Source organism: Dendrobates tinctorius, unplaced genomic scaffold (assembly GCF_039654945.1).
Source record: "Dendrobates tinctorius isolate UK_male_01 unplaced genomic scaffold, ASM3965494v1 ptg000241l, whole genome shotgun sequence".
Lineage (NCBI taxonomy): Eukaryota > Metazoa > Chordata > Amphibia > Anura > Dendrobatidae > Dendrobates > Dendrobates tinctorius.
This window is the reverse complement of record NW_027361908.1, coordinates 8,935,847-8,962,421: the sequence shown is the minus strand read 5'-3', so window position 1 is coordinate 8,962,421 and position 26,575 is coordinate 8,935,847. Positions and strand designations below refer to the sequence as shown.

The window sequence follows — 26,575 nt, the reverse complement described above, 5'->3', positions numbered from 1 at the left end:
TTTATAAAAATGAAGCTCATATATTATATAGAGTCATTACAAACAGACTGATCTATTTCAAGTGTTTATATCTGTTAATGTTGATGATTATGGCTTACAGCCAATGAAAACCCAAAAGTCATTATCTCAGTAAATTAGAATACTTTATAACACCAGTTTGAAAAATTATTTTAAAATCCAAAATATTGGCCTTCTGAAATGTATGTGTAAGGGGGACGACTGCATCCTGGGTACCTGTGTGACGGGGCCAGAACTGATGAGGCTGTGTCCCCTGTTCCCAAGGGGAAGCTTGAGCCGGCAGGACCTTCCTCCTGTCCAAGGGGGTATGGCTAAGCATTACCAGGGGCAGCGCTGGGTGCGAGAACAGACTGAGTTGGTGGGAAGGTGCAGTGCATGGCTGAGGAGAGTGAAAGCTCCTGCTTCGGAGCTGTTAGGAGGAGAGGCGCATGCCTGGCTGTGAGAGAGACGGACCACAAGAACTCTGATGAGAAGCCCTTCGTGTGCAGGTCAGCATCCGGACATCGAGGTGCCAATCGCTCTGTGATGTTCAGTGCTGCGCTTGTGCTGCCTGACACAGACTGTGATTGTGACCGGGTACTGCGTGTAATGCCTGCTGCAGCGCAGTAGCACACGACCTCCACCAGGAGGTGCGGGTGAAGTAAAATAGGTATACTCACAGTGAAACCACAGAGCAGCAGGCAGGAGCCACTAGGTGGTGGAAGAGTAGTAAGAAAAGCTGGGTCAGCAACAGAGGGAACTAAGTACCAGAGGTCACAGCAATACACGTAGTCAGAAACAAGCCAAAGGAGTCAGAGCCGGTCGGGAGCAAGCAGCCAAAGAGGGAAGACAGTCAAACAGGTGTGAGGACAAGCCAAATCAAATACCAAGAGGTCACAACACAGAGCGTGAGTACTATGATGAGCGAAGTCACAGGGGAAAAGAGGAACGGGACCTAGGTTAAAGGGCAGAGGACAAATCAGGGTATAATGGGGTCAGCTGCTCAAGCCAGAGACAGGAACTATAACTGACGCTGCTTGCAGGTAACAACAGACTGAAAAAGCCAGACAGATGCCAAAACGACGCAGGGAAGATTAACCTCTGCATGACCATCCCGAGGAGAGAATAATCAGAAGCAAACACCAGACTAGATCATGACACTGCTGCTTCCTGAATTCCCGGTGCATAATCGTCGAGCATTGCCTAATTCTGACAGGACTGTGGCCTATACCTTGCCGGCCACCGGAGACTGTGTGTTGAGGACTTCACAGGACACTTCAAAAACTCAACGTTGCCGACCAGGCAAGTACCTTCGCCCCCTACAGGACCACACAGGATCCACGTCATGCTGACATTTGTTGGTGCCACCATCATCTACTCCGGGAACTTTTCTGTCAGGAAGATGTCCGATTGATAAATTACTTCTTTGAGAAGGGCTTTATTTCTTATTCCTGCATTGATTTTTCCTCAACCAAAGCCCTGTATTTCCTGTACTGCCTGTTATCTACCTTACAGTTACCAATCTCCATGCGTAGAGCAACTCCCTGTTTTAGTAAAACCTGTTAACCCTTGATCTGTCTCCTGTCTGTCACTGCATCTGCCAGCCTGCTCACATATGTTCAGTAAATGCACTCAATACTTTGTCGGGGCTCCTTTTGCATCAATTACTGCATCAATGTGGCGTGGCATGGAGGCAATCAGCCTGTGGCACTGTGTTAGCACCACGCTGGAGTCATGCTCTGACAGGCAGGGTCTCAGGCATGTCTCTTCACTCACCCATACTGCAGACAGTTCTTCCCTTCCCCATGCTCTACATGCTTCCAGCCAGTCCTCTAGCCATGTCCTTAGGGCACGCACGTGTGTGCTCCTGCCCTCTTAAAGGGCCAGCGTGTGCACTTGCCATTTCCTCCCCAGCCAATGGCTGTGGGACATTATGTATATATTGCTTCCTCCACACTGGGGAGGTGCCTAACAAACCTTCCTGTTAACAAACTTTGTTTTGTAAGGTCGCATACCAGTACTAATCCTGCTTGCTGCACTCAGATGCAAATCCTGCACTGCTTCACTCAGATCAAATCCTGCTTGCTGCACTCAGATGCAAATCCTACTTGCAGCACTCAGATGCAAGTCCTGCCTGCTGCACTAAGATGCAAGTCCTGCCTGCTGCACTCTAGTGTAATTCCTGCCTACTGTACTCAGATATGATCTTGGTCAGCTGCACTCTGATACAACTTCTGCCTGTCTACTCCATCCAGTCTGCCTTTCTGGGTCAAGCTTCTGCGCGATCATTGGTCTGTCCTGGTATGGCACCTGGCGTTCATCGGGAGCCAAGTCTAACCTCACCATCAGAGGTTCTAGTGAACAGTCCAGTATTTGCTTAGTTACACCCCCCAGGCTCTCCGCTGTCTGTGGCACAATGGTTCCATAAACCACATCCATAACACACTGCTGAGGTGTTATGGAAGCCCAGATGGCTTTGATAGCAGCCTTCAGCTTGTCTACATTGTCAAGCACAGTGATACTGTTGTTTTTAAACCAGGTATTGACACTTTTGGCAGTGTGGACAGGTGCCAAGTACTGCTCGAGAATAAAATCTCCATCTCCAAAAAGCTTATTGGCAGAGGGAGGCAGGAAGTGCTCTAAAATTTCCTGGTAGACGGCTGTGCTGATTTTGGTCTTGATAAAACACAGTGGACCTACACTACCAGATGACATGGCTCCCCAAACCATCACTAATTGTTGACACTTCACACTAGACCTCAAGCAGCTTAGATTGTGTGCTTCTCCACTCTGGGACCTTGATTTCCAAATGAAATGCAAAATTTACTTTAATCTGAAAACAACACCTTGCACCACTGGGCAACAAGTTCTTTTTCTCTTTGGCCCAGGTAAGATGCTTCTGGCATTGTCTATTGGTCATGAGTGGCTTGACACAAGCAATGCGACACTTGTAGCCCATGTCCTGGATACGTCTGTGTGTGGTGGCCATTGAAGCAATGACTCCAGCAGCAGTCCACTCCTTGTGAATCTCTCACAAATTTTTGAATGGCCTTTTCTTAACAATCCTTTCAAGGCTGCAGTCATCCCGGTTGCTTGTACAACTTTTACTACCACACTTTTTCACAGACACAGCACTCTGTAAACAGCCAGCTTCTTTAGCAATGACCTTTTGTGTCTTACCCTCCCTTGTGGAGTGTGTTAATGGCTGCCTTCTGGACATTTGTTAAGTCAGCAGTCTTTTTAAACACTTAAGAAACCTTTGCAGCTGTTTTTGTTAAATTATTGTAATTTTCTGAGATAATATCTTTTGGTTTTTCATTGGCTGTAACCCATAATCATTCACATACACAGAAATAAACACTTGAATTAGATCACTCTGTTTGTAATGACTGTTAATAATAAATGAGTTTCACTTTTTTTATTGAATACCTGAAATAAATTAACTTTTTGATGATTTTCTAATTTACTGAGAAGCACTTGTATATACACTGTAATGCAGCGGTGTCCACACTGTGCAGTGATGAAGCAGTGACCCAGGCAAGTTCAAAACAAAACGTGTTTCATGTTCAAAAACTCACACAGTGCACAGCACGCGGTATCCTCAAACAAGACAGTCCGGGACCAGTTGCCGTGAGCTGACTGCACTGCCGTGTGTGCAGGGGATGCCAGACCTTTTGGCTCCACTTGGCCCTGTGTTGCTTCATACAGGGAGCTCTGCAAATCAACTGCTCTGTCTGCTTGCAAGACCAAAACTGACACACCCAAACTATTCCCGCAGGGCTTTTTTTTGCTTCATTCCACTCTGGGCCATTTTTAAGATCTTGGCTGGAGGAAATGGACTGGACTCCACCACCTTCATGTAGTCCGTTTAACAAATAAAACCCATACTGGGTTTTCCTGAACAAGCTCCTTGGTCAAAAATAACTTGACCAGGTTCGAACTTACTTTTATTCTGCCTTGTGACTCACAGGCACACTGCTGTGACCACAAGGCACTCCAGCAGATCTAATACGCTTCTGAGCGCATCATGGGGGACACATAGTGACCCTCACATATCACTCCGGTCAATGCCTCACAACACACACAGTTCTCAGCATTAATGAGTATCTTTCTTCTGAAAGTCTGATTATAATCAGTAGCTTGCTGAATACAAGAACAATTTACACAATTTTGACAAGAAATAACATGAATGTACAGTTAATAATATAACTTACATTACAAAATCTTCAGATTTTTAAAAAATTAGTTGATGTAAAAATGAATAGACCCCCACATGAACAACTACTACATCAAGTAATTTTTATTACTAATGGTGTTTTTCCCTTTTCTTTCTTTCAAACGATTCTGTGTTTTCAGGTATGAAATAATTCTGGTAAGAATGTATGAATAGCTTCCTCTTAAAATATAGTACAAGTAACCAGCCTTTCTTCTTGCTTGATGGTCTACTGCTGTTTACTTCTCTGGGGCAATACAACCTTGGCATCTCTTAAAGTAGTGGCCTGGAATGTACGAGACCTTACCACTATTTTTTATGTGAGCTTAGTTCCTAAATTTTGATAAGAGGTACTCACTAAATGTAATTTGTCTTCAGGAAGCCCAACTGACAGATCAAAATGTTCTGGCACATGAAAAGAGCCTTGATTGCTATAGAGGTGTTTCAACTCTAATCGAAGCTCCCAGACCTCCGTGAGGTTACTTGGGATCTGACGCTCCCACTCCTGGTGACAGCAGCTATGACCACTGAAACCGTGTGTAGTGCTCGCTTCCCCTCGGCTCCTGACCAAGTCACTGGGTCAGACAGACTAACCTGGCCTTCTGACATCCCTGATGTGGGGAAATTCTGCCCTGGGGCCTTACCTGGCGGCTCCACATCTCCTGTGACACCCCCAATCCCCTAGGTCTGTTCCTCTCCCTGCAGCAGTTCTGAACTCAGCAGTCTGGATTCAACAAGGGGCCCTGCACTTCCTGAGGCAGCAACCGCCACCAACTCTGAGTCTATCCCCACAGATCCAGCCCCTGCCTCTCCCACTACAGGACAATACATCCCAGCACACTGGCTGATCACATCTGAGGGCGTTTTCACACCTCTGGCCTGTCACAGCTGCCTTCCCAGTGTATGTAGTGTTGGTGTATGGGAATGTCTCAGATTTCACTTCCTCCTCCCTAGCAGGAGGCTCATTCAATACATCAACATCATTAGCAGTGGACATTTCAAGACAGTCTATGGAAGCCGAACTTTGGGGTTCAGTGGCCACAAACTGGGACACTAGCTGCCCAAATTGGTCCCAAGCAAAACACTGGTGGGAATATTTGCCGATACCCCCACCTCCCGCATTCCCCTCCTGGCAGCCCAGTTCAAATACACCTTGGTTCAACACCTCCAATCCCGGAGACCGAAAGGGTTTTTCCTGGTACCAAATTCCTGGGAGACACCACCTCAGGCAGTACAAGGGTCATCTCAGTGCTGGGGTCCCACAGTCCCATGACCGCTGTGTGGCTGATGATGGCTGGTTGGTATTTGTCAAGGGACCTACAACCACTCCTCCCAAACACAAAAGAGTGGACCGTTTCTGGGAAGGGGATGGGGCCTTATGGAGAGGGAAGCAGAGGGGTGTGCCCCATGCATTCTAGGGGCCAGATAAACAGGGGTAGGATTGGTCTTACCCACTTCTCCAGGCACTGCTAGCGGCCCTCAAGACCTTAGGTGCCCTATTGTTGGCATATTCATCTGCCAGGGCAGCTGTAGCAGAGGCTCCCTTTGGTTTCCCATCACGAAGGAACTGCTGGAGGTCCTCAGGGCAGGTCAACAGGAATTGTTCTGTTTCAAACAGCTCCTGAATCTCCTGGTGGGGGTGAGCTGCAGACCCTTGGTCCAGAGCTTGGCAGCTCTCATAAGGACCCGCATGTGGTCAGCCCAGGTGACCTTTGGGCCCCTTTGCAGGCTATGGAACTTCCTGCGGTAAGACTCCAGGGTGAGGATGAACTGCTGGATCAGGGCCCGTTTGATGCTGTCGTAGTCCTGCTCCTCCCCGGCAGGTAAGTGCCCCAAACTTTCCAGGGACTTACCCCTCTAACGGGGTTCAGGTACTTGGCCCACTGATCCGGGGCCAGATGGTTTTGGTGGCAGGTCTGCTCAAAGGCCAGCAGAAAGGAGTCCAGGTCTCTGTCCTTTTCTAACAAGGGGAAGTCCAAGGAGCGGACTTTGGAAGACTTGGTTTCCTGAGGGGCTGAAGTGTCCGATGGGGACCGGTGCAGAGCCATCTCCAGCTGGTGCTTTCGCCCCCAGCTTCACGATCTGCCTGGTGCTCTGTAGCTTCAGGTCCGCTGGGCACTCTGTGGCCTCCTGCTCTGCCTGGCGCTCTGCAGCTTCACACTCTGCCTGACTCTCTGCAGCTTCACGCTTTGCTCTGTGCTCTGTCTGGCACTCTGCAGCTTCACAGCATTCTGTAGTCTCCCGCTCTGCCTGAAATTCCTACACTGCCAGGAGTATATCACAGGTGGCCTGATCGTGAGCATGGAGACTGGCCATTGTCACTTGCAGGTGGGCATCAGATCCTACTCGACTGGGATGGGAAGGTGAGGGTCAGTCCACTGCAGGACTAAGAGTGGGTGGCAGGTTCCTTGGGGAGCCTTGGCAGGACTCTCCCTCACATTGAGCAGCACAGTCGTCCACCTCCTCTCCATCCCCCGTATCATTCACCATTGCCTGGGTCTGGGACCTGGTGCCACTGGCCATCCTTGCACTCTTTGTTTACTGACAGAACCGCGAACCATGTACCCACACACCTTATATTATTATTTGCACTCTGTCTAGTGCTGAGCTGATCTTAAGACTCCAGCAGCAAAAGCTGCTGCTGGTAGTCTTTAGTGTCTGGGAGTAAAGGTCCCACACACTATTATCTTGATCCCACCACTGTGCCACCACTTGTAAAGAAAACCGACACAAACAAGAGGACCAGAGGGATACAGATATCACCCCGCCGTCACCAATATGTGATGGAGCTTACACCGTCATAACTCTCTGGCACCCCCTTACCCTCAGGTAAGTCATGGAATTGCACCAAGGATAAGTAGTAGCCTGAGAGGCTGCCCTGTCATGTACTGGTTATCGGGGCACTCTGCAGTGTGGGAGGTACATATATCACCAGTCCCAGGCCGGGAATATACATATAAACCTCCGATCCGTCACTGCCAGGATCCCCCAGTAACACTAGAACAGTATGCTGCCCCCAGTTCCTCACTAGACATAAGCACGCTCCATTAACAAGCTTATATCAGGCCAGAAACAAACCCCAGGTAGCGTATAAGTACTAGCCGAACTCACGGATGTGGGAAATCGGGTTTCGAGATAAAAGAGCAGCCCAAAATTAATTGATATTTTAATTGCCGAAAGGCGCACTAGAAGCTACAAATATAAACAAAATATTATACAAATAATACAGTCAGATGCACAGATAAAAATTAGGGTACGGGTTGGAGGATAGCAGTTAGCTATATGGGTCAAGTTACCGTGTATTATAGCATGTGGGCACCAGGGAAGTGCTGAGTCCACAGGTCCGTCCTTATTTCCTGTTCCGTCTGCACATGTAGCCTGATGTGGCTTCTTTGGCAGAACAAAGATGTGGCTGAAAGTGTGTAGGCAGCTTTCAATCCTTAGCTCGCCCACTCCCAAATTAACCACCACCCCTCTGGGTTGTACTGAATTCTCCTACCAATATCTAGGATGGGTCATAGCTTCTCAGGGGGAGGTCCAAACGGGACAACTGACATCTCAACGGGTTCGTTAGGGCTGTACCGATACAGAGAGTTCAAACTAAGGTCGGCTAAGTTTTTCTGGAGAGCCAGTCTTGATAGCTCAGATTCCGGGCACGGTAGAGATATATGAGAAGGGGAGTGCGTTCAGGGGGCCCCCAGGATTCTGGTGGTATATTGGACATAACCCCGAGATTCATGGTATGCTCATAATTCATCTCTAGATGTTGGTGATGCTGGGTCTGGCTTTTATGGTACGCTCATGATTCATCTTCTAGGTATTGGTGATGTTTGGTCTAGAATCTGCTTTGATGTTGGCTGCCTTGCACAAAAGACAGCAGGGGGTCCTAGCTCTGCTCCTCTGTGCCTTCATTAACACTTGGCCTCTAATTCACTGGCCATTTTGCCAGAAGGCCTGCTCTGTTGGAAATCTGTCTGCTTTTCCCAAAAGTGACAGCTTGGGGCCCCTGTGCAACAAATGTGTCTGGGCCCTGTCCATTTATGATGACAAAACTATGTGTATATATATATATATATATATATATATATCCACACACATACATGTACAGTATATATATTACATAGTCTCCTTTATTATGTATATTGCTGTACCTTATAAAGTACCCTCTTTTGCTATGTACTGCTAGTACATTCACTCAGAGCACTACATTGTCCTCGCAGTGTACTGAGCCAGAATCTGACCCAGATGAAACTCAGGTGCCCCTTCCCACATACTATACCAACATACATGGTGACACAGAGGAAGGTGCACATGACATTGAAGAGGAGGTGATGGATGACCCAGTTGTTGACCCAGATTGGCATCCATTGGGGGTAGAGGGTGCCACTGCCAATTGCTCAGAAGAGGAGGAGGAGCAGCCGCAGCGGGCATCGACATCACAACAGCTGTTATCTGGCAGGCCCGGAGCAGTCCAAAAACGGGTTACAAAAACCAAAAGAGTTGCAGGACAGCTTGGCCAGAGAATAGCACAGTGTGCAAGGCCTCAAAAGGTCTTCCATAGTAGGAAGAGTGCAGTGTGGCACTTTTTTGAACAAAATCCTAATGATCAGGCAAAGGTTATCTGTAAGAAGTGCGCAAAGACCTTTAGCCAAGGGAAAAATCTGAGAAATTTGAATACCAGTTGCATGCTAAGACATTTAACCACCATGCACTTGCAAGCGTGGACGGACTACCAAAACTCACGTACCACATGTGCTACTGCTCCCAAAGAAGGTAGTCAGCAACGCTACATTGTTTCCCCCACTGTAAGTCCACCGGTTAGCACACCACCAGCAGCAAATGTTGAGTTGTTGTCGCAAGGGCAAATCAGTCAGGGAATCACACTGTTATTGCAACGAAAGACTGAATCTAGGCCATCAGAAAGAACACCAATTCCATCACCATCATCAACCCTCTCTCAGTCCGCCATGTCCACTGCTAGTTCCACCATATGCAGCTCTCAAGTCCAGCTCACCCTACCAGAGACTATAAGTAGGACAAGAAAGTACTCATCCTCTCATCCGTGTACACTGGGTTTGAACGCCCACATTGCCAAACTAATCTCGTTAGAGATGATGCCCAATCGGTTGGTTGAAAGCGCAGCTTTCCGCGAACTCATGGCCTACGCAGTACCACGCTATGACCTACCCAGTCACCACTTCTTTTCTCGCAAAGCCATCCCAGCCCTCCACCTTCATGTGAATGACCGCATTGTCCATGCACTCAAGCAATCAGTGAGTGGAAAGGTGCACCTCACAACTGATGCATGGTCCAGTAGGCATGGCCAGGGCCGTAACGTGTCTATCACTGCGCACTGGGTTAATGTCGTGGATGCAGGGTCCACATGGGACAGCTGTGATGGCACAGTGCTGCCTAGCCCACGGTATAGGAAACAGTTGGCTGTAAGCATTCGACCCTCCTCCTCCAGAAGCGAAAGCTCGTCCACAGAGCGCAGTCACACGAGCACTGCATCCGCAGCTGCCAGTGGTGCACACGATGTGTCCCACTATCGATCAGCTAGTGGAAAGCGTCAGCAGGCTGTGTTGCAGATGATGTGTTTGGGCGACAGACACACGGCGGAGGTACTGGCCGACCACTTTCAGCGACAAACTGAGTAATGGCTGGGCAGTCTACATCTTGAGGCAGGCAAGGTAGTTAGTGATAACAGCCGGAATTTTGTGGCAGCCCTAGCCCTTTCAAAACTCAGCCACATACCGTGCTTGGCTCACACCTTGAACCTGGTGGTGCAGTGCTTCCTCACTAATTATCCGGAGTTAACAGGCCTGCTCCATAAGGTTCGAAGACTGTGCTCGCACATCCGCCAGTCGCCGGTACACTCCAGTCGTATGCAGAAGCTGCAGCGATTGCTCCACCTTCCCCAGCACTGCCTAATTATCGACGTTGCAACAAGGTGGAACTCCACCCTGCACATGGTTGAGTGGCTGTGCGAACAGAGGCAGGCCGTAATGCATTTGTGGGAGGATACACGGGCAGGCACTTTGAGGGCAGACATGGAGTTAACAAGTGTGCAGTGGTCGAAGCTGAAAGACCTCTGTAAAGTCCTTCAATGTTTTGAGGAATGCACACGGCTGGAAGTGCAGACAACGCCATCATAAACATGAGCAGCCCACTTATGCGTCTGCTCATGCAAACTATGACGCACATCAAGGAGCAGGTGTCTGCAGCCGAGGATGATGAGGAAGAGGAGGAGGGAAGCCTTGATGACAGTCAGCCATTGTCTGTTCAAGGAACTGTTGTGGACGAGGTGGAGGAAGAAGAGGAGGAGGAGGATGTTGATGGGGATGATTATTTAGGGGAGGAGGATGCTTCTCGTGGGGTAAGAGAAAATGTTGGCGTGGCAAGGTCTGGTACTGGGTTTGTGCGTGACTGGAGGGATGTGGATTTGCCTGAAAGTGCTCCTCCACCCAGCACTCGCAGTGCATCATTGACCCTGGGAACATTGGCCCACATGTCAGATTATGCCTTGCAGATCCTAAAAAGGGACCCCCGCATTGCCTAAATGATGAACGATGATGACTACTGGTTGGCCAGCATCCTGGATCCACGCTATAAAGGCAAATTACAAAACATCATGCCACAGGAGAGCCTTGACCTAATATTGGCTAACAAGCAAGCAACTCTGGTAAACCGGTTGGTTGAGGCATTCCCAGCACACAGCAGCGATGATGGTTGTCACACGAGCCGTAGGGGCCGGGGGCAACTTGGAGGAGGTGTTGGTGGTGCACACATCAGAAGTGGCGTTGGAGACAGGGGTTTCATGACCATGTTGTGGACTGATTTTTCAAGTCCCGCTCACACGACTGGTAATACTGCATCAATTGAAAGTGACAGGAGACAGCACTTGTCAACTATGGTTGCAAACTACTTTTCCTCCCATATCGATGTTCTCCCTCACAGGTCATTCCCATTTGACTGTTGGGCAGCTAAACTGGACACCTGGCCTGAATTGGCACAATATGCCTTACAGGAGCTCGCTTGCCCAGCTGCAAGTGTGCTATCGGAAAGAGTCTTCAGTGCTGCTGGATCAATCCTGACAGAAAAAAGGACCCGTCTGTCGACCCAAAATGTGGATGATCTAACCTTCATTAAAATGAACCATGCATGGGTTTCCAAGGATTTTGTCACACCTTACCCTGATAACACATAGGTTGACAGAAAAATGGCTTTCTTTGGTCCTCCTCTTCCTGGGACTTGACCAATTTCGCCTTTAGCAGCAGGTGAATGTCCCACATCAACATATGCCATTTTGTAAACCTCCCTAACTGGGCTGCCTCCTCCCCCCATGGCCGGGGTCACCACCTAGTGCATGCAACCGTGCGAGTGCCATTGCCCTGGACAGGTGGGTGGGCCGACTCTTGGGCGTGGGCACTGGCACAGGGTCCCTCATAGTGCAATCAAGTGTCTCTGACGGTGGGGGTGCACACCCGCTGTCAGACACACCGCCGTACTATGAGGGGCCCAGTGCCAGTACCGACGCCCACGAGTGGGCCCCCCTTGCTTGGGCAGGGCCCCAGCATTTGCAATGTTTACCTCTCCCTGCTCCTCCGCTGTGTAGTCTGAGCTGTCAAATCCTTCACTGGAACTGCCACTACAAATTTGGTGAACTGACAGAAGATGATGATTAAGACGTAGCTATGCCCTGTCCCGCTGGCCGGGATCTAGCTTCAGATGATCAATGGCTTCCATTTCTTATGGACGTCGACTCACAATGAGATGCAGTGGTGGTTTCTCATCAGCTTTCACAGTTTTCCTACCCACAGACGTGTGACATTCCAGCGCACATTTTTAAATGTGCCCTCTCATGCCAATCCAAATGAACCGCCTACGGCCTGTGGCTTCTGTCTTTTGCGCTGCAAAGTTACGTGACAGAGCATGATAGGCAGTGAGCACCATGTTTACATCTCTCCCTGTGATAAAAATTATATGGATATGAGTAATGGCGATGGGATCAACGGTACTGCGATACAGCAACACTTTCTTCACAAAGAAAGGTTTTCGCTGTCTCCACACACTAATTAATTGAGGGTCTGCATCGCCTCTGAGAATTGTGACGGAAGTTTATCCCGTGAATAGGAATTCCTAGATTTCTGCAATCACTAGAATTTATGTCAGTAATTGTATGCATCTCATTTCCTATTGCGGAGAGTCTGGACTGTCTTACTGAGACAGAAATATATATGAAGATTTAAAAATACCACCAAAAGTGTATACTGGTGTACACGTCAAATACATTTCCTTTTTTCTACTTTTTAGATTGTTGTCTAATCCATACTGAGAACATGGAGATTTTAAATATTTAAACTATGCTATATATACCTGCTATCCAGTGATAATGTACCCTTTCTCAACTTTGTACAAGCTAGTCAAATCCATACTGGGCCTGAGACCATCTGAACCTGCCTCCTGATCTATAGATATAGGTTTTTAATGTGTAAACTATGGTATACATACCTGTAATCCGGTGATACGTTACCCTTTCTCACCTTTGTCCAATCACGTCTAATCCATACTGGGCTTGAGACCGTCTGAGCCTGCCTCCTGATATATAGACCTACTTTTTTAATGTGTAAACTATGCTATACATACCTGTTATCCTGTGATACGGTACCCTTCCTCACCTTTGTCCAATCACGTCTAATCAATACGGGGCCTGAGACCGTCTGAGCCTGCCTCCTGTTATATAGACCTACATTTTTAATGTATAAACTATGCTATACATACCTGTTATCCTGTGATACGGTACCCTTCCTCACCTTTGTCCAATCACGTCTAATCCATACTGGGCCTGAGACCGTCTGAGCCTGCCTCCTGATATATAGACATAGGTTTTTAATGTGTAAGCTATGCTACATACAGTATATATGCGTTACCCGGTGAAACTGTACCCTTCATCAACTTTCTAGAATCTTGTTGAATCCATACTGGGCCTGAGAATGGCTGCCGAGCTGTTAAGCAAGCTACAGCAACTGTGGTTTGGACACGTAATTTTTTGCATTTTTTCAGGAATGCCGATTAGGCCTAATTCAGGAATTACGGTTGACCTGCACTTACTGGGAAATCATCGTTCACGGGGAATAATTGGAATCACAGATCCCCATTACTAACGGTGTTCTGCTGGTTATCTGCACCTGTAAGCGACAAAAGCTGGTCCTTTCAGTGTAGCGTGCATGCAGCCCCGGACATGTCACGCCATGATTTACAATGATAGTGCCAGAGCCTCGTGTATCCCTCTAGTAAGCTTGACGCGTACCGCGGGGGCATGCCGGAGTCTCATTCGTTAACGGAATAAAGCTGACAAATTGCTAGCACAACTACAAACGGACATACCACACCACACACACAATCGACAAAGCTTTCAATATGTGCATCTTTTCTTGAGGTGGCATGGTTGTGGTTTCCCGGGTGGAGTCCAATTAAGCCGCAGGCTCCACTCCTGGTGGTGCCCTTTTGGACATTCCTTTAAGGTTCAGCTTTGCAATCATACTGCCCCTGGAAAGCAAGCACTTTGCCTTCATGGATGCTGTTTGGAGGTTTGTGGGAATAACGCCGCCCGATCGCCAGTTGGCATAATTTATTGGTGGGAAGTCTGACGGTATATGATCGTGTTCGATTTCAGAATTTTTTTTTTTTGGTTGGTATTTTACATTTTTATTCCAGCCTTTCTTAACTTCATAAGGGAATGACAAGTCTATATCTGTGTCTCCGCCACCTCCTCCTTTTACTCCTCCACCTCTTTTCTAAATGTAGTTGCCTTTTCCAAATGTAATTTTTGTCTTCTGAGCATTTTCTCTGCTTTGGGACACCTTTTAAGGTGTTTTGTAATTGTTTTCTATGTGTTTGTATGTGTTTGTGTTTGCCTGCCATTGTTTTCAATGGGGTTCGACAAACATTCGACGAACTTGCCTCCTGTGTGACGAGCCAAAACACTAGCGTGGTGGCTCAACACTACTCCTGATATATAGACGTACATTGTTAATGTTTAAACTATGCTATATACACCTGCTATCTGATGATACTGTACACTTTGTCTACTTTTTATATTCTTGTCTAATCCATACTGAGCGTGTGAGCATCTCTGTGTGACTCATGGAATATATATGGAGATTGACAATTATCCTTTGACTGAATAGAGCTGTACATTTCTGATACAGTGCCATATATCTGATGTTACTTTGTGTCTATTTTGTGCAAAATTTTGAAGTTTGGTGGAAGAGGCCGCGTACGTGGGCGCGGGGGGGCAGCTGCTGATAATGGTGGTGGTACATCTGCTGGTAGTGGCAAAAGCACAATAGCAGCTAAGGCAGGAGGTGTTGAGCCTGCGTCATGGTCTGGCTCCGGAACGCCTGGAATGATACCTTTTCTGGGAGTAGGTTAACTGCTTTTAAAGGCGGAGCATGAGGAACTGGTTTTGGCTTACATTGCCAAAACAGACTCCATCCAATATGGCCCACCTCTTCTGAAGCTTCAAAAATGCAAGCACTGAGTAGTCAAGTGCTGGCTCCTGGTCAGGAAGAACCCTTTTCCTTGTGTCCTGCACCCCCACCCAAACTGAATGAGGCAGCAGGCCACACTTCACATTAGTCCATGTAGCTCTTTCTATCATACCATGCCTGGGTTATCAAGTCAAATCGTGAACTCCCCAGTCCAAGATGAATCTGACATGGAGTGTGGGTGGCCAGCCAGGGCAGTGGGGTTAATCGGTACCGGGCCGGTGTCTCACAGGGATGTGTCATGGTGGTTGTGACCCGTTCCGTGGCCCTGGGCATCCATGCAAAGGGGTGAATTACGTTTATAGGTGAATGATACGTGATGCCACCTCTGGTTTCTGATTAGATTGACCAGCGCTGCGGTGTCGCTTCTGTGGGACAGATGTTGTGGTGCAGCTAAGATGTAGAAGACCTGCACAGGTAGGGCCGTAGTCGCAGGGCAGATGAAAGAGTTGGGAGATGGTGTGCAGCGCAGGATGTAGCTGAGCCGTGCGCCAGGTGCAGGAGAAAGATGACAGACACAGTCGTGCAGTTCCTTTCCCTGTACTTGGTAGGTGCTGTCCAGGACCCAGAGTACAGATGGAGAAGGAGTTGGTCAGCCTGGAAGCCAATTTGGATTTCTCTCTCTGCAGCCAGGTAGTGTGGCTTCCGTTCTAGCGCTTATCTGAGGTACTCGCAGTGCTGAGTTCAATGAAGTTCCCCCTGTTGACTCTCTTTTGGAACTTTCTCGTATGGCTGGCAGCCTTAGCCTTTTCCTTCTGGCTCACACACGTCGATGTTGGGGCCTCCGAGCCTCAGTTGGGTACAAAGCATTTACAGCTGCTACTTCCTCCGGATTCTGCTGCAGGAACGTCAGTGTAGTGTCCCTACAAACTCGGAGACCGGAATCTGGACCATGCGCTCCAGCTAGGAGTGAGCCTTAACTCTGCTCATCCTCCAGCTCCCCTTCTCATGTCCACACACTTCCCCTTCCCTGCACAGAATGGCCTAACTTACCTCCTCCCGACCACAGAGAGCAGCTCCTCAGCAGTCATGTTCAGAGGTCTCCCTGCTGGCGTGGAGTGGGAAATGTGTTGTGTGTTGGTTTAACTGCTAGAGACATCCTTCGTTGCTCCCAAGCATGACATCACACTCCCTAGGAGGAAGGTAATGCCACTGTGGCGACCGTACTCCTGGGGACGCCACAAGTGCACTGATGCCCAGCCACTGCTAGATGATTCTGCTGGTACATTGACCCAGACCACTACATTCCCCTCACACTCTACACAACCAGAATCTGACCCAGAGGAAACTCAGGTTTCCCTTCCCCCATACTATACCACCTTACACGGTGACAAAGAGGAAGGTGCAGATGAAAGTGCAGGTTCCTTGAGCTGGTGGGGGGGCAGTCTCATTGGCGATGGCACTGGCACAGGGCCCCTCATAGTACGCAAAAGTGTCCCCCACCCCCACCCGCCATCAGACATACCGCAACACCCCGCCGTACTATTAGAGGGGCCCTATGCCACTGCCGTCACCAACGAGTGGGCCCCCCCTGCTTGCTCAGGGTCACAGCACTTGCAAAGTTGAAATACTTACCTCTCCCTTCTCCACCGCCATGACGTCTTCCGCATTTCCTGACAGTGATAGTCTGATCAGAGAGCGCAATGACATCACGTCTGTATGCCCTCTGCCTAAACAGCCAAGTGCAGTGAGATGGACGATGGGGACGACGAGGAGTCCAGGCTAGTACAGGGATTCCATATTCAGGAGACTTATTTAATTGTTTTCAATGTTGGGACAGCAATTTTTGGGGAGCACTATACTCTGGAGAATGATATATGGGGCCTATCATACACTGGAGCATTCCAAAGGTGGACATCAGACACTGGAGCAGCATTTACAGGGCACATTATACACTAGAGCATTAGAAATGGGGCCCATTATGTATGGAGCATTATTTGAGCCCATAAAACAGTGGAGCTTCATCCATGGGGACCATCATATACTGTAGCATTATGTGGAGCTCATCATATACTGTTTCAAACATTATATGGGACCAATGATTCTGTATGGAGAAATATATGGGCCTCATTACTCTGTATAGCGCACTATGCGGTGGCCATAATGCTGTATGGAGTAATATACTGTCCATTTTTGGAGCTATTAAAAATGGATATCAGTCATGAGATCTAAAAAGTGAAGTATTTTTCATTGTACTATGCCGCTATTTCTCTGCGGTATCGGAGCATCATGAGTTGTGGTATGTGTTAAAGGGGCGCTCTTTGGCCCAGGGCACATGAAAACCTGGAGCCAGCCCTACCCCCACACAAATTAAGCCAAATAATCCCCATTTTTCAGTGCATAACTAGTATTATGAAGTAAATTAAGGTTGAAAAGCTTCAGTAATCAGAATTGATGTTTTTGGCATGCAAAAGGGAACTGTAGGTGCGTTTCCTGTCCTCCACTCCCTGCCGACTTTGCTTCCCCATTGACTTGCATTGGGTTTCGTGTATCAGTCGGCCTTTGACTTTTCACGATAATTGGCCGATTTCGTTCGGCCCGACTTTTGCGAAAGTCGGGTTTCATGAAACCCGACTTGACCCGAAAAAAGGCAAAGTCGCTCATCTCTAATGTCCACCTTATCTCCACCTGCAGAGACGGTTCCACCATGTGCTGACAGGACCTCTGTTGTGTCACAGTCATATGATCAGTCACTTGGGCGGAGGAGTCACATGGTCCGAGGCTTAAGTAGCTGGTCTCCAAAGGCAGGAGGGTGTCAGTGTCTAGAGAGGAACATTTCGGAGAAGTAGTTTATGTTTTTTTATGCCTGAACCATTTGTCTTGCTAACCCTGAGCAGGCTGAACTCCACTAATACAAGGGCTGTATCTAGTGCTACCATTTTTTTTTTGTTGTTTTGCCCAGAGGGCCATGTTTATTTTTGTGCTTAAACTTGGTTTATGTCATGTATAATAATCTAAGTACATCTTTAAAGTCGCAGTGCTCCCATGACTACCTTCCAGTGCAGCCGAGTGAGCCAATCTACCACAATATATATACATATATATGTATATATATATACACACATATATATATACATATATATCTTATGTAAAGTTATGTTATGTAAAAAGTTATCTAGCGTAAAAGTTATTAGTGGTTTGTAAATATAGAAAGCTAATCCTTAGTGGTGAGGTTAAAATTTAAATAATTATTCCATCTTCTAGCATTAACATCCATTTTTCTTAAAAGTTTATATCAAATTATAGATAAATCATAATTCATGTATGCAATTTGATGAATGAAAATTAAAACTAAAAGGAAAAAGGCTGAGGAACAGATAAATGCTTATTATTTGCAGTACCAAGCACTACATCGGTTACACAATGACAAGAAACAGAATGAAGGAAGCTATGAATAATGGAATCACAAGGCACAAAGCGGATAGGATGTCAAATCTTTGTGCTGCAGGTCATGTATTCACCCTAAAGGGTAATGGTTTTCTATCAGACAATAGCCCTATATCCATCTTATTACATTCCTCTGCAAAGTGCTTGGGCACAAAAGTGGCAAGATAAAATGTTAGGTTGAAACAATACTAATAAGTATGAATGGGGGAATGAGCACAGTGAGAAAACCTCAGGCAGGAAGCAATCTTGCTAGAAAATCTGGGACTTGGTCAAGTGTTCACAAGGGGAAATAACAGATCTTGGTAATCACCAATCATAAAAGTAACTAAATGAATAAAGACATTTGTGACATGCTTTAATTGTTTGGGGGATGAATACGTATTAAACTATCAAAACATTGTGAGGATAAAATTAGATTCATTAATCACAGTGAAGCTGAGAGCTGACCGCAAAGACATGGTACAAATACATTTTCAGTTCTTTCAACATTTGTGTACCCAACATGTGCCACTTTTAAAGTCTTGAAAAACTTTTAGGTGACATAAAACTTGATAATTTTGTTATTTCAGATGAAATGCCTTTTATCTACGCCCTATTCTGGTGCTGGTGATTCCTTCTGGCTTGTCAGATCTTGGTTCTCAGCTCTGTTCCAGTCAGCTCAAGCTAAGTTTTTCTGCTAATGTTCTCACTTGATTTTGTTGGTCTATTCAGCTTTTTGTGTGGTCAACCAGCTCCGACTGGGGCTGTGCTGAATTTCCACTCTTATTTATCTGTATTTGCCAATTTGCTTTTTGTCCCTTATTAGATTGGTCTCTTTTTTTGCTCTGTCTCAGAATATTTCAGAGTGCTGATATAGTGGGAGAAGTCTAGTGACTTCAGGGTTAATTTTGTTATCAGAAGTGTTGGACTTCATTTTTTGTAGGGTTTTTGGCAGATTGCAGACAGTGTCTTTCCTTTCCTATCCTTTCTAGTTAGTTTGGGCCCCATCGTTTGCTTAGTCTATTTTCCTGCCTGTGTTTGTGTTTTCATCTTGTTTCACCGTCAATACATGTGTGGGGGCTGTCTTTCCTTTGGGGTCTGCTCTGGGGCAGTTAGTTTTACCCTTTTCTTGCTTTAGGCTTATTTAGTCCTCTGGCTGTGTCGAAGCGTCTAGGTTCTTCGTAGGAACGCTCCACGGCTGCTGCTAGTTGTGTGGTTAGGATCAGGGATCTGCAATCTGCATAGTTACCAACCTCTCTGGTTTTCTGTGACTTAGCTTGTTTTGTTTTTTCCTCCTCGGTGACCCATTCATAACATCCAGGCCTCTCTTGAACCCCTCAACTCAGTTCGGCATCACCACCTCCTCAGGCAAGAAATTTCAGATTCTCACTGCCCTAACAGTAAAGAATCCTCTTCTATGTTGGTGGAAAAACCTTCTCTCCTCCTGATGCAGAGAATGCCCCCTTGTGACCATCACCTTCCTTGGTATAAACAGATCCTCGGAGAGATATTTGTATTGTCCCCTTATATACTTATACAGGGTTATTAGATCTCCCCTTAATCATCTTTTTTCTAGACTAAATAATCCTAATTTTGCTAATCTCTCTGGGTATTGTAGTTCCACATCCCCTTTATTAATTTTGTTGAACTCCTTTGTACTCACTCTAGTTCCATTATATCCTTCCTGAGCACCGGTGCCCAAAACTGTACAATATAAAGAAAAGTTTATCAGCTCATTCTTGAATTGTCCACAGCAGGTGCAGTTATCCACGAAGGTGCAAGGAATGGCGTTCAAGGCCGCATGCAAAGTGGATCCATAATTATCCAGCACATCTTCTTGATTTAAAAAAAACATTTTCTTTATTCAGTTCCTCTTAAAAACATTCTTAGAGATCAAGACAGAAAGTGATAGCTAGTCCCACATGAGCATAAAACTTTTACGCATTTCGACCCATGTATGGGTCTTAATCATAATGAATAAAAAACAAAACTCCTGACTTGATATCCTGCTCAGGAGAGGAAATGACATTTGTGAAACAGCTGATGAGTAATCAATGTTGGAATACATATCAATCAAAAAGGTGCACCATACGCACAGGAAACCACACACATTGATTACTCATCAGCTGTTTCACAAATGTAATTTCCTCTCCTGAGCAGGAGATCAAGTCAGGAGTTTTGTTTTTTATTCATTATTATTAACTCCCATACATGGGTCGAAACACATAAAAGTTTCATGCTCTTGTGGGACTAGCTATCAATTTCTGTCTTGATTTCTAAGAATGTTTTTAAGTGGAATTGAATAAAGAAAAAGTTATTTTTTAAATCAAGAAGATACGCTGGATAATTATGGGCCCAAAACTGTACACAGTTCTCCATATGCATTCTAATCAGGGACTTGTACAGAGGCAGTATAATGTTCTCATCATGTGTATCCAGACCTCTTTTGATGCTTCCCATGATCCTGTATGCCTTGGCAGCCACTGCCTGGCTCTGGCTGCTCCAGGTAAGTTTATCATTAACTAGGATACCCAAGTCCCTCTCCTTGTCAGATTTACCCAGTGGTTTCCCGTTCAGTGTGTAATGGTGATATTGATTCCTTCTTCCCATGTGTATAACCTTACATACTGTATATCAATGTTAAACCGCCCCTGCCACCTTTTGTCCCAAGTTTCCAACTTATCCAGATCCATCTGCAGCAGAATCCATTCATCTCTTGTATTGACTGCTTTACATAGTTTTGCATCATCTACAAATATTGATATTTTACTCAATAATATATGTAATACATAATATAATTTATATATATAATATAAAATAATAATAATATATTTACTCATATATAATATATGAGTTTCACTTTGTATATCGCAGAACTGAGATAAGTTAACTTTTTGATGATATTCTAATTTTATGAAAAGCACCTGTACATTTCTTTCCCTGAATGAATTAGAAAACTACAGCAATTTTTAATGGTAGCATGTCATTTATTTCAGCTGTTCTGCTGCATTTTTTGCTGGACTTTTGCAGCATTTTTGGTGAATGAAACTAACTTTACTAAACATGTAGTGGTGTACACAAAATACACATATAATCCACACCAAAAAATGCAATAAAAAAGTACCAAAAATGCAGTAATACCTGCTTTCTTTACTGTTAACAGAGCAGGTTCTGCCTACAGAAAAAAATGCTGCCAAAATGAAACATTTGAGCATAGCCAAATTCTTAGTGGTTGTCAGAGTGGATACAGATTGTGACATGGGAAAAAAATAATAAGAATGTAGACAATTCATTCAACACAAAACACGATTTTAACACTAGTTCATTCTCTGATGATTGCGTCAATTCAATCACATTCTAGATTCATTAATTTTTTTCTTAAAACAGCATTGAGTGTGTTTTATTTGAGATATATATATATACATAGAAATATGAGGAAATTGGGATCCAGCAAAAGGATGAAAGTTCACCAGATTTGTAAAAACTTCTTCTTTATTAATCCATTATGTCATAAAAAGTATAAGGAACTCCAAACAATTAGTAGCATTCCAGCAAGGGACTACATGTTTCAGCACTCAGGACCATGAGGAAGGCACATAGTGCTGAAACATGTAGTCCCTTGCTGGAATGCTACTAATTGTTTGGAGTTCCTTATACTTTTTATGATATAATGGATTAATAAAGAAGAAGTTTTTACAAATCTGGTGAACTTTCATCCTTTTGCTGGATCCCAATTTCCTCATATTTCTATTTGTTGGGGCATACTCCCTGCCTGGATCCGTGCAAAACATAAGGTGAACACCGATTACTGCATCAAGAGGAACTCCTATATGGTGAGCTGGCTATATGTTTTTCACATTGTTTGAATATATATATACATATCTATATATATATATATACTGTATATACAGAGAGAGAGAAATGTATTTTTTTAATTACATTTTCTTGCGTTAACTTTTAGGGATAATTAACCCTAGAATGTAATATTAATGTGCTATAACTTTTTCTATTGGCAGGAGCCTGACTGTCATGCACCCTAGCTGGTACAGAATTTTATGCACAATAGTACATAGCTGTGAATTTTTAAAACCTCCATTCATACTATAATTTTTAAGCCCAAATATTTTAGGTTTGCTTCATTATTTCTATAGTTTACATTTGGTACTTTGATAGATTCCATGGTAAGGTGGGTCTTGAAACATTTTTAAGAACAGCTGCCTAAAAAATACAGTCAAAGGTCACCTTATGAAATTTTCCTTAAATAAAATGTAAATGTCTGTGTTTGCATTTTCTGAAATTTATATAGTTCAATTCTATGACTTGTTGAAAATTATAACAACTTTACCTGTTCGGAACACAATCTATATGTAGCTACAATTTTTGTGGAAAGATTATGAGCAGCAACAAATCCCATGGAATAGAGAGAGATTTCTGCAATTAAAGCATAATCTGGCACCATCATAGCCACAGTGCGAAATAAAACCTGCAAGAAAGATAAAGACATCAACATAAAGTTTATTTTATTTGTATAAAATGAAATAAAACCTAGAATTCATTATAAAAGAACATGTGATATTTTAAAATGAAAATTTATTTTCGTAATTTTTAAAATTAGGTTTCTCAAGTAATTCATTTTGACCATAGTCCCAAGCCATTATTTTAAAAAACTTTCTTGCAAATAACTTTAGATAGCTAAATGTCAATATTAGAGATAATCGAATCTTTGAAATTTTGAATTCATGAATAAGAAATTTCATTTATGATGAATATGTTAGTTGCAAATCACAGTTACTCCAATTGCCCTGAAATGATGTGCCATGTATTTCTATGCAACCGCACACTCCGGTCCGAGTGCCGGATTTTCATGCGAGAGACTCGCACGAGAAACGTGCGAGTCTCTCGCAAGTGAGTATGACCCCTAACACTGAGGTCTCCCAGATTTGTATCCAACTCTGTAAATATAGCTTGTTAATGTCAAATGGTATCCTGTCCAACATTCCAAAAATGATCCCTTGTAGTGTTTTGTGTTCAGGCAGACTATTATATGCAGAATACTTACTGAAACTGACAGGGTCACCATGCTGTTGTGTCTGAGATAAGCGATATGCTGAATATTCCTTTATGCCATCCACTTTTTCCCCACTAATACGCTTGCCAGAGGCAATGGAGGCTAATCATTTCCTACTTTTAGTAGCACTGTTGCCTGGGTGGTTGATGCAGTTGGTGGAGCTTATGCTTAAGCTAGTAGCTTCCACATACTTACAAGCGGCGTGGTTTTTTCTTTACACCCATCCTTTGACATTAATACTTTTTTACCATACATTTTGAGCAACACTGTAATTAACTTTTGACAATTGTTTCCACCCCAATTATTCAACTAATGCTAAAATGAATGTAATAAAAAATGCTATGTAAGTATATGAATGCAAAGCAAATTGTGTCAGTTGGCTATAGTATAGGTGTGGTGTGTATGACAATCAAATTGGACTTGGTGCAAAAACAGACATGCACAATTAAATAAGCACTCCGATCAAAGAAAGTTTTTATCCTCTTAATATATTGCAGTCATCATGTTATATAGCACTGTGTACTTACAATTGCTCATTCGGCCTTTCTACACAGTTAAGTATTAATTTTTATCTGCTCTATACACAAACAGGAAGTATCTTGTCCCTGCATGACTCATTTCTCTTCAACTTCTGACCCAGCTGCTCTGCTCTTCCCCCTTGTTATAGATTTTTGCAATGACTCATGACTTGTGCAGAGATAATTGTCCTCCTGTTTCTACACAGCACTTATAAAGATGCAGCTAATCAGTTTTTAATCACTTGATGTCATAGATTTAATGGAAAACAGAAGAATTAGGTGAGTAGAAGGGTAAAATGAGCAATGGTTAGCACACAGTGTTATATAATATGATGATGTGTGTGGCACAAGCAATCAGTTGATTGCAGCTTCTAGTCTCCCATGGAGACTATTGAAGTAAGTGAAAAGTAAAAAAAATATATAAAAGTTTAATTCACCTCCATTGAAACAAGTGAAAAGTAAAAAATGTTTCAAAAAATATAAAAGTCTAATTCACCCCCATTTGCCCCATTCAAAGTAAAACAATAAAACAATAAAATATGCACATATTTGGTATCGCCACATTCAAAAATGCATGTTCTATCAATATATAAAAAGAATTAATCCGTTTGGTAAATGGAATAACAAGAAAAAAATCAAAACCCCGGAATTATGTTTTTTGGTCACCACCTTATTGCAATAAAATGCAATAATAGGTAATAAAATCTTTGTATCTACCCCAAATTTATATCAATAAATTGAAAACATCAGTTTGGCATGCAAAGAAAAAGCTCTCAACCAGCCCCAAATACCGAAAAATTTTGATGCTACGGGTCTTGGAAAATGGAGTTTTTGTTTTCTGTAAACTATGGATTTTTTTTCACCTTATAAATAAAAATGAACCTATTCATGTTTGGCATCTACAACCTCATAATGACCTGGAGAATTATGAAGGCAGGTCAATTTTAGTATTTGCGTTTATCTAACATGGTAAAAAATAAAATAAAAGTGTGTTAACATGGTAAAAAATAATTTTTTTTTACAATTTCACAGCACTTTGAATTTGTTCCAGTTTTTCAGTACACTATATGGTAAAAGCAATTGTATGGTTCAAAAGTGCTACTCACCGAGCAAAAAAAAGCCCTCACATGGCCATATTTGTGGAAAAATAAAAAAGTTATGGCTTTGGGGAAAAGGGGAGTAAAAAACAGAAACTCAAAAATTAAATTTAAATAGATAGATAGCTACGGTAGCTATAATTGCAACAAATATTTAAAAGACAAAGTAATAAATACTCCAACACAAAAGACACAAAGAACATGTGTTGGTGGGTGAGACAGAAGCAAGGGCATTCTTCAAAAAAATATAAAGTGATGGTACTGATGAAAAGTGTGAAGTGTAGTCAATAAATGATGATTTACAGTAATACAGAAAATCAGTGTGATATGCCAAAGATGTGTAACAAATATTATAGTAACAAAATTCAAGTATAATAGTATACACCACTGCAGACCAGATATAGAAGCTCCAATAGTGTAGGTGCGTCTGGTGGATGAGCCACTATATCTGGTCTGCCATGGTGTATACTATTATACCTTAATTTTGATTGTTATTATATTATTTATTATACATCTTTGTTTGGCATACCACCTTGCTTGCATATGCTAAATAATTTATTGACTACACTTTATTCTCTTCATCAGCTCCATTTCTCTATATTTTTTTGAGGGGTGACATCTCTTCTGGCTTATCCATCAACATGTATTATTTATGTTTTTTTGTATTGGAAAATGTATTACTGTATGTCTTTTAAACAATTTCAGGTAATTAAAATTATCCATTTTACTAATTTGTCTGTCCTGCACTTTAACATTATTGGTCTCTGCTTTGTGCTATTGCTTTTGAGATTCAACCGTTCTGGGTTTTGATTTTTTTTGTTTAGATTTATTTTCTTTAAATAAAATTCAACCCACTTTCCAAAAATTACAAAATTAAAAATGCTAGGTAAGCACTTGACGAAAAACCCAGCACTTGCAACAGGACGCTGCATTAATGTGATGTGTAAAGTTGCAAAATTTGGCTAGTAAAACAAATATGTAAAATTAAGGTTATTTGCATTACAGGTAGACATTCATATTGTAACATCTTGATTTAGGGAATATCCTTTTGCATTAAAAAAACACAATTACTGTGGGTCAGCTTTCTTTTCTGATTAGGTAATGTATTTGCTTTGTAAAGCTCCACAACATATGGAGGCCCTACATAGACATACAGAGATAATATATAGATAGATAGATAGATAGATAGATAGTTATGGGACAGATAGATAGATAGATAGATAGATAGCTAGAGAGATAGATAGATAGATACTGTAGATAGATAGATAGATAGATAGATAGATAGATAGATAGATAGATAGATAGATAGATAGATAGATAGATACTGTAGATAGATGGATGGATAGATAGATAGACAGATATTGTACAGATCGATACATAGATAGATATAGAGATAGATAGATAGATAGATATAGAGAGAGATAGATATGGGACAGATAGATAGATGATAGATAGATAGACAAATAGATATGGGATAGATAGATAGATAGATAGATATAGAGAGAGATAGATATGGGACAGATAGATAGATGATAGATAGATAGACAAATAGATATGGGATAGATAGATAGATAGATATAGAGAGAGATAGATAGATATGGGACAGATAGATGGACAGATAGATATAGAGATAAATAGATAGACAGATAGATATGGGACAGATAGATAGATGGATTGATATTGATGCACCTTTTTGACTCAAACAATAATGAGTCTCTCAAGTAAGGAAGAGTGTGTAAAGTACACATATTTAAAAAGGGATCAAG

General features: G+C 43.5%; 1 protein-coding gene across 1 annotated transcript in view; it reads right to left on the bottom strand.

Moving 5' to 3' along the window:
• The window catches only part of LOC141060642 (dynein axonemal heavy chain 3-like), a 2,648,786-nt gene that overhangs the window by 1,473,400 nt on the left and 1,148,811 nt on the right, over positions 1–26,575 (bottom strand). The window contains exon 33 of the mRNA XM_073556958.1: positions 22,472–22,609. Coding sequence (XP_073413059.1) covers positions 22,472–22,609 — 138 coding nt within the window. The remainder of the gene's footprint in view (positions 1–22,471; positions 22,610–26,575) is intronic.